The 19,784-nt window shown below is 43.4% G+C and overlaps 1 protein-coding gene across 3 annotated transcripts in view; it reads right to left on the bottom strand.

Annotated features, from left to right (window-relative positions):
- Positions 1-1,474: 1,474 nt before the first annotated feature.
- Positions 1,475-19,784, bottom strand: part of RBM38 (RNA binding motif protein 38) — a 33,172-nt gene continuing 14,862 nt past the window's right edge. For all 3 annotated transcript variants that reach the window (XM_028735279.2, XM_077929308.1, XM_077929307.1), the window contains exon 4: positions 1,475-3,001. In XM_028735279.2, coding sequence (XP_028591112.2) covers positions 2,695-3,001 — 307 coding nt within the window. In that variant the 3' untranslated portion in view covers positions 1,475-2,694. The remainder of the gene's footprint in view (positions 3,002-19,784) is intronic.

The following is a 19,784-nucleotide window of genomic DNA, read 5'->3' as shown; positions in this document are numbered from 1 at the left end:
TTATTCCAGCACAGGATATATAATCTCCATCTCGCAACGAATCGATTACCTCGTAACCTTCCTCCTCTCACTCTGACAATATTATTATTTATTTATTTCATTAAAAAGTTATAGTTCACTAGATTGTTTTTTTTTAAAAAAACAACAACAACCCAACAACCTCAAAGCTGTTGACAAAAAGGTAAGTTTACAGCCCGTATCCCATATTTTCAGGAACCAGTTAATCCAAAGGAGGAGTGTTGACCTTTTTCCATTTAAAACGTAAGGCTAAACATGCAGCTGTCGATATATGAATCCTTGTCCCAGTATTCTGATAATAGATTATAGCATGGCAAAGCGGTTACTATAATACAGCAACATTACTTCAGCGTCCAATAGTAGTGTATGACGTCTTATATTTTCAGTTTCGTTTACGACAGAAATCTAATGCATTATTTTACATTCTCACATCTGACGAAGTGGGCTCTAGTTCATGAAAGCTTATGCCATAATACATTTGTTCGTCTTTTTAAAAAGTGCCGCAAGACTCTCTGTTGTTTTTATTTTAGGCCATGACCAAAAGGTGTGCAACACATCTGCCCTAGGAAAGATTACAGCTCCAACAAGCCCTGAATACATTTTATTAAGCAGAAGTGGGGCTAGATACTATCGGAACAAGTTTTTGCAAAAAAAAAAACCCACCTTTTCTGAAGTTCATACCAAGAACCTGATATGGTTCCATGCTTCCAAACCCAACACCATGTATCAAATGACAACTAATTAATTAAACTGCATTCCCACTTCTGTTGATTTCTAGATGTAACCCACTCGCCAGCTAAGTTATATAATTTATTTAAAATCCTCTTAGCTTGCAAGTTAAAGGTAAAGGGACCCCTGACCATTAGGTCCAGTCGTGGCCGACTCTGGGGTTGCGGAGCTCATCTCGCTTTATTGGCCGAGGGAGCTGGCGTACAGCTTCCGGGTCATGTGGCCAGCATGACTAAGCCGCTTCTGGCGAACCAGAGCAGTGCACGGAAACGCCGTTTACCTTCCCTCCAGAGTGGTACCTATTTATCTACTTGCACTTTGACGTGCTTTCGAACTGCTAGGTTGGCAGGAGCAGGGACCGAGCAACGGAAGCTCACCCCGTCACGGGGATTCGAACCGCCAACCTTCTAATCAGCAAGCACTAGGTTCCGTGGTTTAACCCACAGCGCCACCCGCTTCCCTAATAGCTTGCAAGTTAGGTGTCACTAATTCAAAGTTTGTACTGAATCTGAGTGCACGGTATTCTGTCAGTAACCTGCTAACCATGGGTGCCTTTCCTCAGAGCAGATGACTTGGACTTCACTGATTGGCATGCCCTTGGAGGCTTTCCTTCTCCCAGGGCCCTTGCAAATAACAGGCCACAGCAGCCCATTGTCTACCAACCTGGGCCAACTTTGCCACAGCCCACATCCCCATCTGCTACAGGGCTTCAAGAGACAATGCGACGTCGTTTTAAAAATCAAAATAGTTTATTGCTCTTCTTTTGTAAAAATGCACTTAACTTACACTGTGTCCTTTGCTTAAATCAGCAGTTTGTACCATTGGGTATAAAAAATGTCACGTTTTAAACCCTTTCTTTGTTCAAGTGTGAAACACCTTTTAAAAACTCTGATCCATTCCTGACATTCTCCTAAGCACTGACGGGCCCATGCTTAGCTTTTTATATAAATACTGTAAAATTTCTCTAGGCTTTGCAGCATTATAAACAAAAGATCTATCAAAGTAGACAATATGTTCAGTATTCTTTTTTTCTTCTTCCTTTTTTTGCTTTAAAAAATATACCTAAAACTTTTGAGATAATCTTAAAAGAGTAACTATTACAAGAAGAAGAAGAGAGAAAATTACAGTGCGTTGACTAAAGGAATATTCCAACGTCCTTCGAGCCAATATTCCCTTTTTTTTGCATGTTGAAAGTGATTTAGCGTTACTTAGGAACGTTTTTTTCTTCACCTACATACAATAATTTAGTTGAGAATTAAACAAGGCAGATATTACTATTCTTCCACCTGCACTTCACAGCTCCCGTGAATAATAATAATAAAAAAAGATCACAATAAATATTAAAATAGGTTCTTTCTTTCTTTCTTTCCTCCGTAAGGCATCTTGAATATTACAAAGTTTTTAAGATGAGCCAAAAAGAAAAAGGTTGCTTTTTTTTTTCATTACTGTATTCTCCGGGTACCTTCTGTGGCAAGAGCAAATGGCCAGCCTGCAGAGTTCAATAGAGTTAAGTAGTGCATAAAAGCAGGACTAGGGAGTGAGAAAATGATGGCCGGTGGAAGCAGACTGATTTAAGTGTGCGCAGACCTGCGGTTTTCCTCTTTAAGTCGCTTACAGTCCACCTCTGCAACAATTATTTGTCTTCATTAAAAGAGAGAGAGCTTAACGAAAGTTTGTTTGTTATGAATGTCTTTTCTTTTTTCCTTTTCCTTTGCAAAGCTTGCCTGTAACACTATAAATAGCTTAGGTATTGATATGCATTCTTCCTAAAAAAGTCTTTTAAGAAACTCCCGATTTATTTATTTTTGAACTGCTTTCCTCTTTCGTCTCACGGGTTCCGACCCCAATCCCCACCCACTAAAGAAAAAAAAATATATTTCCACTCCATCATGGGAAGAAAGAAATAGTCCTTCTCCAAAAGGATGGAGGTGATGCTGCCGTCATCATCTACTGCATACGGTCGGGTTGCAGCTGTGTGGCTGGATACTGCATGAAGGCGGTGGAAGCGGCTACTGCAGGATTGGAGGCGGTGAGAGGTGGTTGGACAGCCCCTGTGTAGCCATATCCCATGTAGCCCGCAGCGGGAGAGGCAGCGTACGGATACTGGTCGTAGGCAGCGGTGGCGGTGAATTGCGAGTAGGCCTGGGTCGCCGTTGCGTAGTCTATGTAGGGAGATGTCATCGACTGTACGGGAGTCGGGATGACCACGCTGGGCTGGACGATGGCTTGAGGGTAAATGAAGTGGTGGGCGAGCCTGTGAGGTTAAAGACAGACAGAAGACACAGTCAAGATTCTTCACACAGGAGAGCAGCGAATAGTTGGGAGCAGGAGAGCCAAACCATCACTGGGCTACGAAAACCAGAAAGCAGGTAGAGAGAAGGACCAGTGAAATAAAAAGCAAAGCAAAAAAATTGGGAAGGTTTAAACCAGCAGACAGACAACAGAGGCCCATGGGTTGGTTTAGGCTTCCAACCAGCTTCTTCCAAGACAACGCCATACCATTCCGTCTCGTCTCCAAAACAGCCAGTCAACATTCAGTGCCCACTGAGCATGCTCAAGCCTCATCAGACTGTTTTGGGAGTAGAGTTTTGTTTTTCTAATCTTGATCTGTTTTGACCACATCAGGATCCACACTCAGAAAGTTAATGATTAGTCTGTACACACAATAGCATGCAATAATTCATCTAGTCCAGCACTGCATTGTAACCACCAGCCAGCTAGATGGCTCCTGGAAGTTCACAAAATGGTGATGAATAGCGACAGCCACCTCCAGTGGCACCTAGCACTTTTGACAGAGGTCACCTCAGCTGCAGAGGTTTATTCACTCTGTTGTGGGGAATGGGCTTAGGCTACCTTCCCACTTAACTCTCTCAGAACAGTTTACAGCCAGGAAAGAAGTACTCCTGCTCACTTGGTGCATTCTTACCTACTGAGGTGACAAATGAAAAGGCTGAAGTTTATTCCAGCAGCTAAGTACTTCCTCTTCCATGGAAGCAGACAAGAATAGCCTACTCACTACTAACATATCGGCCATACTGACTGCATTCTGCAGTTTGAGAGGACAGACGTGAACACTCCCCTCCCTCCAAAGCTGGGCTTCCAATTCAACCTCGAGTACCCAGATACTGTTGGCCTCCAACTCCCATCATCCACAGCCAGCTTAGCCAAAAGTCAGGGTTGAGGGGAGCTGTAACCCAACATCATCTGTGGAAGGAAGGAAAGCACTTATGTGGACTATGGAACATCTAACACCATCTCCCTTGGCTGAATTGAGAAGCCAACACATTTTCACATACACCCTTCCTAATTTCCATACCACATTTAGTTGCTCCAAAGTCCTGTGTTTCTCACTCCTAATATGCACCATCCCTTTTCTTTTCTTTTTTCAGGTGTCCTCAGTTTTTGAATAGGCAAGCTATGATCTTATCAGCTTCTGTGGTCTGCGCTTGCCATCTGCACACGTCACAACACCTAAGTCAGGAAAATCGTCTTCTGCAATGGCTGGTAAGCTGAGCAAAACCAGCCGCCGAGCTGCAATCGACTGCCTTTTGGTCAACCTGCAGCACCAGGAGGGTTAACACAAGTCACTCCTCTGCCACCTACTTCTCATAGACCATCTTTGGGCATTCAATCCCCCTCCCCATGTTATTAGAATCATCTGAGGGCAAAGCAGGGATGTCCTGGCCCTGCCTTCCTTCTGCCATGTGAAGGGATGAGTTGGACATGGAGATGGAGCCAGCCAGCAGGCGAGAAGCCAGCCAAACACTCCTGCTTGCACGATTCTAACGATATTGGGAAATACCTAGATATTCTAGAAGCTGCCACTATGCTTGTCTATTGTCTCCTGGTTATCTAGAAGTCCAAGAGCAGCATGCAAAGCAGTTGCCAAGTGCTTATTTGTACTGTTTATTATTTATAAACCGTTACCTTCTAATTACTTATTTCTTGTATCCCAACTTTCTTCCAAGAAGCTCAGGGTGGCTTCTTCCCCTCTCTACAGTAACCTCTCAACAACCCCATGAGGTAGGCTAAGCTAAAACTTGAAGACTGGCCCAAGGACACCCAGTGAGATTCATGGCAGAGAGGGGATATGAATTCTGGGAACACCCAGCATTCAAAATTCGCAAGAGTCCTGGCGCATTTTGCACCTGCATATCGGCCACTTGTGACCGATGCCGGAATGCCTGGGTGCCGGAATGGTGCCTAATGTCTCCACCAGGTGCATATACCTGAGGGATCATTGGATCTTGACTGTTTTCACACACTAGCAACACATCCTGTAGAAGTCTATCTGTTATATTTTATCTGCACCATCAGAATGAGTATCTGGAACTAAAATGCTTTTTCTGTGCAGCCAGAGCAGGAGCAGTCACCATTAAGTTCTCAAAGTTCTTAACCTAGCTCAGGCATCCCCAAACTCGGCCCTCCAGATGTTTTGGGACTAAAACTCTCACCGTCCCTAGCTAACAGGACCAGTGGTCAGGGATGATGGGAACTGTAGTCCCAAAACACCTGGAGGACCAGGTTTGGGCGTGCCTGACCTAGCGCAAAGGAGTCATCTGAACTAGCCAGATATTTAACTGAGAATAAATCACAGTCAGTCCATCATTTGAAAAATAAGACTTTAGAGCCGTCTTACCCCCAAATGGCAACTAGACATTATGTTTTGGCAACTGCAACCTTGATTTTGAGAGCCTTTTGGCACCTAGGTTCTGACACTTGAAGTATCAACGTAAGATTTACCAGTGGGATTCCAAGTGTGAGCCACAGTCACCCACGTCTGTGGGAAGGTACTCACTGTCTATGCTCATGGTTCCCAACGTGGGGCACACGCCCCACAGGGGGACAATTTGTTTTTTAAGGGGGGCAATTCGAGAATGAGTTATTAACAGTGAATGGCCTTTTAGGCTTCCTCCATGTGAATAGGAGTTCACTTTTTGAATAATAAGAATTATATGTCATGGGGGGCGGGCATCAGGATTTTAGAGATGCTTAGGTGGGGCCAAAAAATGTTGGGAACCAACTGGTCTATGCCAAGTGCCATTTTTCTTCCTTAATAATTCTACTGCATATCAGCTCTTTTAAAACCAAGCACAGTACGGATGGGTGTCATAAAAATGTCTGGAGTTGTGGTTAAAAGACCAAGCGCAAGAACAAGAAGCTTCTTTAATTTACAGTCCACTTTTTTGCCACATACGTTTTGTGATACATTTCATTATACTGTATATCATAAAAAGCTTAGCAACAAGGCATTTCTGTTCTGGCAGGCTTTCCCAGTTGGATAAATGGGCCTTTGCCATAAGTGCCTGCTCTATATGGTGTGATTCAGGGCATTCAATTCCGGCACCTTTCAGGTTGGCACCACTGCCATTATAAGAGAATGAGGGAGGTGTTCATGGCAAGTTCTGGCACCTCTTTTTCTAGAAAAATCGCACTGATTTCATTTATGTTCCAAGTGTGTGTGTGTGTGTGTGTGTGTGTGTGTGTGTGTGTGTGTAACAGCTTTTAATTGATTGTACTGCACTCTTGGGTTTGTACTGCAAGAAGATCAAACACATCCATTCTTAAGGAAATTAGCCCTGAGTGCTCACTGGAAGGACAGATCGTGAAGCTGAGGCTCCAATATTTTGGCCACCTCATGAGAAGAGAAGACTCCCTGGAAAAGACCCTGATGTTGGGAAAGATGGAGGGCACAAGGAGAAGGGGACGACAGAGGACGAGATGGCTGGACAGTGTTCTCAAAGCTACAAGCATGAGTCTGACCAAACTGCAGGAGGCAGTGGAAGACAGGAGTGCCTGGCGTGCTCTGGTCTATGGGGTCACGAAGAGTCGGACACGACTAAACAACAACATTGCACATCACCTTCAGACGTAGTCAATAATCAATCAATCAATCAATCAATCAATCAATCAATAATCCTTTCAGCACTCCCACTCAGACTGCAGAGCATGTCTAGCTTTTGCTTAGTCAGGGCTTTTCACAAGAAGCCAGTGATCTGCTGAAGTTGGGCTTAACGATATACAATATCTTTATTTAATAAAATTCGTTTAAAGAACTCAACGCTGTAGCTTCTGGTCAAGATTTTCACAAAACAAGGGCTATTGTCAAAACAGAGTCTTCTGTCCACCTCAGCCATGCCTGTGAGGCAATTTCATTAAGGCTCTCCTCATCACTGCATCTCCAAGGTACTGGCCGGTTGCTTCTAGCTATAATTAGAGTAAAGGCCTTTTCAGGTTTTGTTTAACATTCCAGCCTGTTGTCACTGACTCCATGTTTAAACCTGTATTGCCACAATAGCGAAGGCTCCTCTCTTTTTCTGGCAGCGATTATGAGGCGTTTGTTGTAAAAACACAAGGCGCTTGCACTCTTTACTCTTTCCCCCTTCCTCTCCCACACCCTATTCAGATTTCCTCGAAGTTGCCATGCAAACAAACTCCCCCATTTCCTTAACAGGCTGAGACTTGTGCTGGTTTCGGCAGAAAATAAACTTATCTGGGACCCTGGATGAAAGAAAGAAAATATCTGCTGACACGAGTTAACTGCTTTGCACTCCCATTTGTACTCCTCCTTCAAGGAAGGAAATTTCCCCCCAAAAAAATTCTTTAGAGAAAGAAGAAGAAGATTGCCACTAAAAACATTTTGCTGGAGTTGGAAACGTGCTCTGTTTGATGCAAGTAGTCCTGGGGAGCAGCTCCCCCTTCTCAAATCAAGTAAATCAATAAAAAATACTTAAATCCAACATAAATCCTGGCTACGCCCATGGCTTATGGTCTTATTTTTGATGGCCTAAGCCTTCCACAATGACTTAGTCAGGGTTGAACATTTGGTTCAATTCATTGGTTAGTCTAATCTTCTAAAAGAGTTTCCAGTCCATTAAAAAAAGGTGTCCCTGATTAAACTGGGCCGCAGAAGTTATGTACAGTGGTACTTTGGGTTAAGTACTTAATTCGTTCCGGAGGTCCATTCTTAACCTGAAACTGTTCTTAACCTGAAGCACCACTTTAGCTAATGGGGCCTCCCGCTGCCGCCACACCACCAGAGCCCGATTTCTGTTATCATCCTGAAGCAAAGTTCTTAACCTGAGGTATTATTTCTGGGTTAGCGGAGTCTGTAACCTGAAGCGTATGTAACTTGAAGCGTATGTAACCTGAGGTACCACTGTATTAATGTAATTTCTATGCTGCTCTGCTACCGAAGTTCCCTGGACAGCATGATAATCATCATCAATACACAATCCGAACCATAAGGAGGTATTATGTACACTACAAAATGCACCACAACGTACATTAATCAATAAAATTAAAAACAGGCCTTTAAAACCTTTAGAAAGCCAAAGCATCAAAATATGTTAAAGTCTTTGCCCAACCCTATCTAAATTAGCACCAGGTGAGCTTCTCTGGAAAGCAGCGTTCGAAATTAGCCATGCACCAGGCGCATTTTGCAGCTGGCTATCGGCCACTTGCGACCAACTGAAGATGCGCAGGCGCCAGGATAGCACCTGATTGGGAGGTGCATGCCTGGGGATCCTTAGATCTGGACTGTTTTCACACACTAGCAATACATCCCATAGGCACCCACAGGATCTGACTTGGCAGTGGTACTCGAACGAGGACTACCAATGATGACCTCAGAGTCGGAAATAAATATGGTTCTTAGAAAAGCCATGGGTAGCAGGCCCCACCATGGAAGAAACATTTCCCCTTTTCTCTCAGACAGGGAAACGTCTCTTCCTAGATGGGACCTGTTGCAACAGATGCAGTATCTAAAAACATAAAAAAACAAAGAAAGCAGGCTTATTTCTTTGAAAAGTAGTGTTGCTACTGTAAATATATTAAAAACACATATGGATTAACCAGCAAACACTTTCTTAAACTGGGTAACTGTTCTTCCACCAAGACATACTGTGCTCCACAAGCCATATCGTTCCCGATACTTACCATAACGTTATTTAGACTATTGTATTTTAATATTCTGTTGGAAGCCACCCAGAGTGGCTGGGGAAACCCAGCTGGATGGGCAGGGTATAAATAAATTATTATTATTATTATTATTATTATTATTATTATTATTATTATTATGAACATGAGGCCACTTTAACCCATGTCCTGAGGTGGAATTTAATTATAGCCTGTCATCGTCTGACAGGCATTTAAATAATTTCCAGCACCGAAACAACCACATCCTTTTTCTTGCTAGGTATCCCAGTATATATTGTTCCGCATAATTACATTTTTCGCAGGAAAAAACCTAGGACTGTTGCAAATTCAATTGAATAAATCCTGTGTTGATGACATGATTTATTTACTCTTGGGGCGGGGGGGGGTGTCTTTAGGTTTGGGGCTTCGGTTTTCCTACAGCCAGAATTTACCAAGAAACTGAGGCAATTGCAACGAAAGGGTCAACTTTCTCAACTTTATAGAGTTTATGCCCACCCACCCATACACACACCCTTTACAGACCATAATGCTTTGCATGCACAAACACAGCTTGTGCATGCAACAGCACCTCATGCTGGGATGGCGAAGACAACTCCTTAAGCAACCAACCTCCCCACTCAAGTTGAAGGGACTTGAAAAGAAAAGTGAGGGCTGGCTTGGAAGCCTGGCAGTGAGTGAGGAATGCCTTACTGCTGTAATTAATTAATTAATTAATTAATACCCCATCTTTTTCCCTGACAGGACTCAAGGCAGCATTTACATACAAGCAAGCACCCTGTTTACATGCATTCAATATATGCATTGAGCTGAACCTGGAAGTGACCCAGAAACATCATAAAGACAGGGCCTTGGCTGGGTTTTTTCCAATGGGTTTCAATTACAGTGGTACCTCGGGTTAAGTACTTAATTTGTTCCAGAGGTCCTTTCTTAACCTGAAACTGTTCTTAACCTGAAGCACCACTTTAGCTAATGGGGCCTCCTGCTGCCGCTGCGCCACCGGACCACGATTTCTGTTCTCATCCTGAAGCAAAGTTCTTAACCCGAGGTAATATTTCTGGGTTAGTGGAGTCTGTAACCTGAAGCGTATGTAACCGGAAGCGTATGTAACCCGAGGTACCACTGTATATGCAATATCACAGACACTCATGGTGCCTCGGATTGCAACCCCCGTGTGAACGGGGTGGGAGGTTGCCTGTATAAAAATGAGAACCCCTAAAAACATAGAAAAAGAAAACCCCAATACTTACTCAGATAACCCATTTATAGAAAGATCTTACAACTCTCTTAAGAACGCTCCAATCTTAAAATGCAAAAATTATTTTTAGGTGCTGTAGCTGCAGATGGAGGGGTTGGGGGGGGGAGAGAATATCTATCCCCTCTCTCTTTTTTTGTATATAATTCTTATTAAATTTTCTGTTTTACAATTTAAAATACTCATTTTTACATCCTTAAGATATTAATGACTTCCCTTCTTCTCTTTCCATGGTTCATTTTACTTTATTTATTACTTTATTTATTACTTTATTTATTACTTTTATTTTAGCATAAATTCCTGCATATTTTACATAAAATATACCATTCAATATTTCATTACTGCATCCATCAAAACTTATTTACACTGTTGAATGCTGCCAGCTTTTTCAGCTGTACACAATTATTTCCCATATATTCAATAAATGTTTTCCAATCTTCTCTAAGACAATTTATCCAGTCTCTTTAATAATAATAATAATAATAATAATAATAATAATAATAATAATAATAATATTCCAAATTATTATAATAAAACCATGCCATAAAGTATCCCTTCCTTCTTCTGGCAAGACTTCTTAGAAATTCACAATGTAAATAAAAAAAAATGATTTGGTCCTAAGATGTGTTTACTGAAAACCTTGAAAGGACAAAAGATAAAGATTTATGAAAAACAGCAGTAACAGCAACGGATATATTATTAAACACATTAATAGTAATAAAACATCAGGTAGGTTAAGTTTTGATTATCAACTAAAGGAAGCACACACAAAATACAATGGGATGAAGTTATCTCCTGGCTGCGTTTCTGCATATAAAAGTTTTTCTTTTTCTAAAACTGAAAGAAGATTTTAAAGACTGCTGTATTTATTTAGAAGGGGGAAGAGAAAGAGGGATAAAGATTTAACAACTCAAGTCAAAAATATTTGCTGTTCCGTTTAAACTGTAAGGGAATCCAAAACAAGGCCCGAATAATTTTATCTTAATGCCAGAAGGAAACTTCATCGGAAATGTGATTATAAAAATATCAATCAAGTGATCCTCAAGCCGTCATCACACATCAAATTCACCCTGTGAATGGCAATTCATGAGCTGCTTCATGGCATTACTGATTAATCACTGGCTGAAACCACAAACACTTGGAAAACACGGCAAAGAGAACTTGGTCAAACCTAAAATTAGAACCACTGACGTTTCTTGCAGAGAGTTGTGTCGGGTGTCGCTTGGTACCTTGGGCCCAAGACAGGCGGAGAAAGGATCGCGGTCAGGATCGAGGTGCTATCCTAGCTACGTGGCACGACGCCACAACCAACATTAACGAGACACAAGGCAAAACACAGAAAAGGTTATATGCAGATCTATGGGAGGCAAAAGGACAAATGTATAAAAGCAAGCAGACTGCATCTAGTGTCAACACGAGAGCGGTTAATGTTACAGCCACTTCAACCCGTGCCTAAAAATGACCCTGCTGAATGAGGCGAAAATGCAATTGCGTACTCTCTTTTTAAGACTCTAGGCTCTTCCAGCTAAAGATGGCTATTTAAAAACTCCTTTGGCTGACAATTTCCTAGATTTCCAAAGCATTTTGTTTAATTACTGCTAACCCTAGGTATTGTTTACTGTTGTGACTATTATGCTAATATAGTATTTTTATTACCTTTTTTTTTTACTTTCCCCTGATTTGTCAGCTGCCATGGATTCCTTTTTTCGGGGGGAAAGGCAGGACATTAACTTTTCAAAATAAATATATAAGCATGAATAGATACAGGCTGGCTCCAGCACGCCTCCTAAATGGACCAGAAGGTGCCTATTTAAATTCCTAACAGCTTCAAGTAGGCCTGAGAGGGGGACTCCCTGCCTGAAATCTTGGACAGACTATTTAGGTGAACACCACGTGACAGTTAACGTGGTAAGAATTTACTTCTACAACACCTGTTTGTTGCCCAGGTGACGGAGCAGCTTTTAAATAAATCACGGGACCAAGTGCATTACAGCAAACTTCAGCAGATCCAGTTAAGGACCTGGAGTTTATTGGAGACTATTGCAATAGGACAGAGCTCAACTTAATGAAGTTGTTCTAGCTGAACGGCCGCTTAAGGTCTGCTGCCACGAGGGTTTTATAGGCACAGCACACAATGAGCCATAAAACATCTGAACATTCTTAAAGCATAAACACCCTTCTACCTACATTAAGAAAGGTTACAGGTTATGAGAAGCAAAACATTCATTGGCTCCATACCGGCAACTTCAACCCCACAATCACCTTGGGGTGCCCCTAACTGCTCAGGCTATTTGGGTCTCAAATGTCCTACTTTGTCACTGTTTCCTTAGCGATCAGCCCATTGACTGGGTTGTTGACATTGCTGTCCCTATCTGTTCCTTGGAACCTATCAAGGAGACGCTGGATTTCACCCTGGTGCTAACTCAAAGCAGGCAACGCAAAGCATCCCAGGTGACAATTTGTGCCACTTTCGGGGTCAGAAAGGGAAGGAATGCAGTGCAGGAGTCATCAAATGCAGGCACACAAATTCAAGCCTAATACAATTAGTATTGGAACATTTTAAAAATTATATATACAGTGGCACTTCGGTTGTTGAACATAATCTGTTCTGGAAGACCGTTCGACTTCCGAAACGTTCGACAACCGAGGTGCAAACGGCAGTCTGCAAAATCAATGAGGAAAATTGAAAAAAATGCAGCGGAAACCGTTCGACTTCTGAGACGCATTCAAAAATGGAAGCATTTACTTCCAGGTTTTCGGCATTTGGGTTCTGAAACATTCGGCTTCCGAGACGCTCAAAAACCGAGGTACCAGTGTGTGTGTGTCACACACACACACACACACACACACACACACACACACACACACACCCTGGGTGTCTAATTCTTTCATCAGTTATGACACCTGCATGCACTTACAGTCAATCCCACCTCAAGCAACGAGCTATTCAAAGTATGTCCACAAATGACATTATCTAAGTGTACTTTACACAGGTGGCCATGAAACTTCCAAGTACACAAGAATGCCTCCCAAAGACAGAGGTAAAACTGAACATAAACATGACACAAATATTTATATATATTTCTCCCTGCTATGAACCACAAAGAATCAATACCACTCGCACTTATCCTCAGTGGGCATGCATGGACAAGGCAAGATGGCCGTTCTGTATCACAGGAAGCTGTGTGTGTATATAGGATAACATAACTTTGAAAAGACGTCTAAAGGTAGCCTGTTTGGTACAATCACTCTTTCTTCTGTTCACCCAATCCTGTGTGCTCCAGTGACCCAAGCTGGCTAGTACAGACCATCAAACCAGCTAGTCCGAATGGACACGTCCCACTGTGCAAGGAAACTCAAAGCTTGTGTGTCAAATGCAACCCCTGTAGACTTCTCCATCAGACCTAGGTTTTCCCTAGGCTCCAAGGTCTCATTCGGCAGTTGGAGGATGGATGGCGGCTAACAGATTGAGGTTGAATTCTGACAAGACAGAAGTACTGTTCCTGGGGGAGAGAGGGCAGGAGGCAGGCAGGTGTGGAGGACTCCCTGGTCCTGAATGGGGTAATTGTGCCCCTGAAGGACCAGGTATGCAGCCTGGGAGCCATTTTGGACTCGCAGCTGTCCATGGAGGCGCAGGTCAATTCTGTGTCCAGGGCAGCTGTTTACCAGCTCCATCTGGTATGCAGGCTGAGACCCTACCTGCCCGTGGACTGTCTTGCCAGAGTGGTGCATGCTCTGGTTATCTCCTGCTTGAACTACTGCAATGCGCTCTACGTGGGGCTACCTTTGAAGGTGACCCGGAAACTACAACTAATCCAGAATGCGGCAGCTAGCCTGGTGACTGGGAGCGGCCACCAAGACCACATAACACCGGTCCTGAAAGACCTACAATGGCTCCCAGTATGTTTCCGGGCACAATTCAAAGTGTTGGTGCTGACCTTTAAAGCCCTAAATGGCCTTGGTCCAGTATACCTGAAGGAGCATCTCCACCCCCATCGTTCAGCCCGGACACTGAGGTCCAGCTCCGAGGGCCTTCTGGTGGTTCCCTCACTGTGAGAAGTGAAGTTACAGGGAATCACCAGAAGGCCTTCTTGGTAGTGGTACCCGCCCTGTGGAATGCCCTCCCATCAGATGTCAAAGAAATAAACAACTATTGGACTTTTAGAAGACATCTGAAGGCAGCCCTGTTTAGGGAAGCTTTTAATATTTGATGAATCGTTGTATTTTAATATTCTGGTGGAAGCTGCCCAGAGTGGCTGGGGAAACCCAGACAGATGGGCGGGGTGTAAATATAACAACAACAACAACAACAACAACAACAAAAACAATCAACAACAACAACAATAATCCTCACCAGCCCCACTTTGCACCCTCTCTAGAAATGCATATACCACTTTCTCAAATTAAACACCTGCAAGCAGTTTACAGCAAAGGTAGTAGAATAGGCTGTGGTGTGTGCCTGGTTGTGGGATTTGTGTGTGGTGCCCACAACAGTTTACCCGCTTTGCTTTGGGGGGGGGAGGCTGCCCTAAGCACTAGAACTCCCCCACCAGCGCCAACAGCAACATAGATTATTAGGGTACATGTAATACACGCAACTTTTATTTCTTCATTTTTTAACAATAGCTTCTTAACAACAGCAGGAACCTGTAAAAGAGGTGTAATGAAAAGTAGGAAGACAATCAACCCCCTATCTTAGCTGGAAGAAGAAGAACAAAGAGAGACCTTTTGCAACTCAAGCTAAGCAGATCCAGAGCCTTGTTGCTAGATCTGATCTGGCCACTGCCACAACCAGCAACCCCACAAAGCTGGAAGAAACAAAAATATTTATGGGCAAGCACACAAAAACAGGTTGTCAGGCAAGAGAGCTGAAGATACAATCTCCCTGTGTGGTGGGTGGGTGGGGGAGGGAATTTACATGAGGACAACAGAGAAATCTTTTCAGCCTCTGCATCTGCCAAGCTGTAGAAAGAAAGAAAATTACTCATAGTCTCTTTCACACAAAACAAGTAAAAGGCATTAGATTAGAAGGAAAACCTGCCTTTGCTTCTTCAGATTGGAAGAACTAGGCATGCTTAGCTATGAATCTGTTGACTAAGCCAATCCGTCAAGTTCCAATGCCCCATGTCCGGGATTCCAATGACGGAAAACATTTTGTGTCCGGATTTTTACTTCTTGAAATATGGCAACCCTAATATAGCAGAGGGATGCGGGTGGCGCTGTGGTCTGAACCACTGAGCCTAGGGCTTGCCGGTTGGAAGGGCGGCGGTTCGAATCCCATGACTGGACTTAACTGTCAGGGGTCCTTTACCTTTTTTAATATAACAGAATTGAGTAGGTGGCATTTAAACAAAGAAAGGGGTTTCAAATATAGTCCTGGGGTTTTCTACGAGATCATCAGGGTTCCTCTAGTGAAAAAAATCAAATTGCGGCAAAAGAACTCAATAATGAAACCTGCCCTGAAAGATAGCTTGCCCACAACTGCTCTTCCATTGCAATCCAGAATTGCAAGAGTTTAAAGTGAGCTCTAGGAGACACCTGGAAGGTCCAAGGTAGATGGGACAGGTGTGGGGATTATCGGACTGGTGTTTCTGTCCAAGATCATAATGTTCCTTTTACGCTGCATTACCTGTTGCATTATGGAACTCTGGCTTTTTGATCAACATGCATCCATGTCATGCTAAATTCTAAACAGCAGGAAAGAACCATATGCCAGGATACAACCCCCCCCCCAAAAAAAAAATTCATCACATTTAATTACACTGCAAAACTCCTGTGATTTTCTGAGTTAACAAAGTTGCAAATGGTTGTCCCATTTCCCCCCCCCCCCCCCCGGAAACACAGAAATTAGTGCTGAACTTCCACTAGAGTCCCCTGGTTTTCAGAAGCTACTCTTAATGCTACGTGAAAGATCACACAGGGAAAACCCTCAAAATATCAGGTGGAGAAAATGGAATAAGGCGCTGTCTGAATGCAGGCATTTTCACATACTTTGGTGGGTTGTGTTTCACAAAAGGCAAGCGGGGGGGGGGATGGGGGTCTGGGGCAGATTGGAGTCGTGATGCCAGGGGGCAGGGAGATGGGGCTGTTTCAATTCTTTGCCATTGCAGCAGCTAAATCTGTTAACTATTGTTTTCCACAAAAACAACAGTACTGCAGGGAGGGAGGAAAGAGAAATGAAGATTTAGGTTTTCTTTCACTTTTCATATCAGCAGGGCTGAACTAAATAACTCTGATCACAAGGTTTACCACCAGCACAACGCAACTTCCCCTCTCTCTTACCATTCCCAAATCTGCCCCAGAGGGTTGAGGGAACCCCCAGAACAGATTTGGGGGGTACATAGGAGAAAGGGTTGCATTGCCCAAGGAGAAATCCTTAAAACATACAGTATCTCTGCAAGTTTCTAAAGCTACCGTATTTTTTGCTCTATAAGACTCACTTTTTCCCTCCTAAAAAGTAAGGGGAAATGTGTGTGCGTCTAATGGAGCGAATGCAGGCTGCGCAGCTATCCCAGAAGCCAGAACAGCAAGAGGGATTGCTGCTTTCACTGCGCAGCGATCCCTCTTGCTGTTCTGGCTTCTGAGATTCAGAATATTTTTTTTCTTGTTTTCCTCCTCCAAAAACTAGGTGCGTCTTGTGGTCTGGTGCGTCTTATAGAGCGAAAAATACGGTACCTTCTTTTGTCATTTTAAGGCAAGGGGGAAACAGTAACACCAACCTGAAACCCAGATGAATCCTCTCTGGAGGCAACTCCACATTGCTAGAGAGGGACTATTGCTCATCCGTATCGTACTGCTTTACTTGTGTTAACTTCCCATGTTAGATCACCAGCTAAATGGGCCTTTGGAAACAGGACTGGGGAAGGCCTCTGCCCAAGATGCTAAAGAACTTCTTCCTAGAGAGAACAGGTCTAAACTGAAGCAGCTCACTAGGTGGTATGGAGCTGCTACACTAATTTCCCAGGAGGCAAGTCCCGTTTGCTTTCCAGGAGGAAGAGGCAGCTGAGAGGTCAGCCCAGTGCAAACTCACCAGCAGAGCCAATGCAGGACTCCTGCCAGTGCATTAGCACTGCATCAACCTCCCCTGTTCTTCTTCCTCCTAATAAGCAACAGCAATCCACCTGCCGCAGAGTTTGCGTAGTGGCTCTTTCCTGCCCAGTCAGCGGCTTCTGGGTCTAAATGGGCCACCAGTTCCAATTCAATAGGACACAGCTTCATGAGTTTCTTTCCAAACTACTGTAACACTTAAGTACAAACCAGGAACCCCTGCACGTCTGCAAAGCATATGGACAGTCACCCCATATGAAACAAGTGTCCACCCTACGCACAACACACCCAACAGGGGATGACCAAAAGTACTGGGCAAGGTAATCCATCAGAACCTTGCAATTCCCCAGGACACAGATTGCTCCAGTCCTTAAATCCAGTATCTGCTAAATACATATAAAATTGAGGATAGACATACATCCTGTCCTACCAAGTCCTGACCTCCTCTTAAAAGTTATGTGAAACAGCTTGAAGCTCACGCTGTTCAGATTGTCAATGACGGAGTTTCTTCCTAGCTAGGAACCTGGCTGCTGCTTTCCCCTTCTTTTCTATCAAACAGGAGCTACACTGCAGCTTGCAAATTACTGCAAATGCATCCATGGAAACAAGAATGCTGTACAGGAACATTTACGCTACAATATAGGTTCCAATTGGAGTCCTTACTTTACATAGTGCTCAGGATAATGAAGCGGCCGGCCTTAAATCGCCTGAAACTCATTTTCATAGGATTCTGTAGCTATTAATGGCCCATGGTTCCTCTTCACCACTGCAAGCATCCTTCAGAAGGATATGTTTTGCAGTGAAGAAGAACTGCTGTGATAGAACAAACAATATCCCTTTTAAGTTATCCTGGCCTCCTTCCTCTGACCTCCATGTATGAATCAGGTTCCTTCCATCTTATGCTGAGCTAAGCCAACAGATAGTCACCTAATGACCTTTTTATTTTCTTTGCTTTATGGAGAAGCAGCTTAAATTACCAGTAAGTTAGTCCCTTTCACCTTACTTGCAGCTCTTTCCTGCAATGCCCTGAATATTGCAGCTGAACTCTGAATTTGGCCCAGAAACTAAATGCCTGCATGACTGAAAGAAAGAAAAAACCCCAGAATGCAGCAGCAAGACTTAATTCAGGTTTGTTTTCTTCAACCGGCTCCCTGCCCTCTCCACCACGTGAGATTGTCATACAAGGAGGATTCCTCACCAAGCCTGAATTGTACCAGCTCCAATGGCCAAGGCTGGTGCTGATCAAGCAAAATGCTAAAAACCACAAGCGTTAACACGTCAGGGAGCCACAAAAGTTAGAAACCGAGTTCTGTTTGTTTGATTTAAGCTAGGAATCGAAGGAAGATGAACTGTGCTTAGATTTCCTCCCTCGACACTGGGAGCCTGGCTAAGGCACAGAAATGTCAAGGACGAGGTATACCATCTTGGCTGTGAGTCCGGGAAGACCTGTTCCCTGCCTTATAGGCATTTTTCATAGAATCAGAGAGTTGGAAGGGACCCAGGGGTCATCTAGTCTGACCCGCTGCAATGCAGGAATCTCAGCTAAAGCATCCATAACAGATGGCCATCCAACTTCTGCTTAAAAACCTCCAGGAAGGAGAGTCCACCTTCTGAGGGAGTCTGTTCCACTGTCAAACAGTTCTTACCGCCAGAAAGCTTTCTCTCATGTTTAGATGGAATCTCCTTTCTTGTAACTTGAAGCCACTGGTTCGAGTCCTACCCTTCTAGCTATTCTGGGAAAACAGGGCCCTGATTGACTCCAGCTACAAAAGCTGAGGCTGCTGAAAAGACTCTTAGGCTGCGGTATTGTTTTGGGGGGGGGGGGTTCGGAGGGGGGGGGTTGTTGCTGTTATTGATATTAATTTTTGCATCTTTATTTAAGATCTTAATATGATTTATGGTTCACTTATTGTTCATGACAACTTTCGCTACGTTTGCAATTGTTCACTGTATTTCTTTACACCTCTATCGGTATCCTAAAGGAGCCTGCAGCATCCTTGTAATCCTCTCAACAGCCCTATGGCTAAGGCTACAAGAGAGTGAAACGCTCTTGGTGAGGTTGCCTGGTAGCCTTCTGCAACCTGGTGCCCTCCAGATGTTTTGGATTATGAGCCCACCAACCCAGATTGGAATGGTTCCCTGAAACACTGGGAGGGCACCAGATCTGAGGAGGATTTTTTTGTAGCCAGACACTCTCTATAGAACATGTTGTCTCCAGTTGCGAATTTAAACTCTGGTTTCTCAATCTGAGCTCAAAAGTCCTACCTACAAGAGCACTCTAACTCCCAGCCAAACGTCTCCATATGCAGGAATTTTGAGGGGAGATGTATCCGTGTTACATTTGGTACTAATATATAGAGACTCAGAGTACAAGCTGAACCCATACCACGCTGGTTGCGAAGAGCCAATACGTGCCGAAATCTGTACTTTCCACCACAAAAAAGCTATAGAAAGGAATCTGTTCCCGCTCCATGAAGTTCCTCCTTCCAGGAGAAGCTTTGCTCAGAGTACGAGGGAAGAGGAATCAGGACACTGTTACAGGCCTTATGGTGTGATGGGTAGCCAAGTGAACCTCTACTGAGGGGTAGTAACTCAACTGCTTAGGGAAGCTTTTAATGTTTAATAGACTATTGAATTTTAATATTCTGATGGAAGCCGCCCAGAGTGTCTGGGGAACGCAGCCAGATGGGTAGGGTATAAATAAATAATAATAATAATAATAATAATAATAATAATATATTATTTATTATTATTATTATTATTATTATTATTATTATTATTATTATTATTAACTGACTGG

This window comes from Podarcis muralis, chromosome 5 (genome assembly GCF_964188315.1).
Source record: "Podarcis muralis chromosome 5, rPodMur119.hap1.1, whole genome shotgun sequence".
Lineage (NCBI taxonomy): Eukaryota > Metazoa > Chordata > Lepidosauria > Squamata > Lacertidae > Podarcis > Podarcis muralis.
The sequence above is the reverse complement of the archived record's forward strand: the minus strand, read 5'-3'. Positions and strand labels throughout refer to the sequence as shown.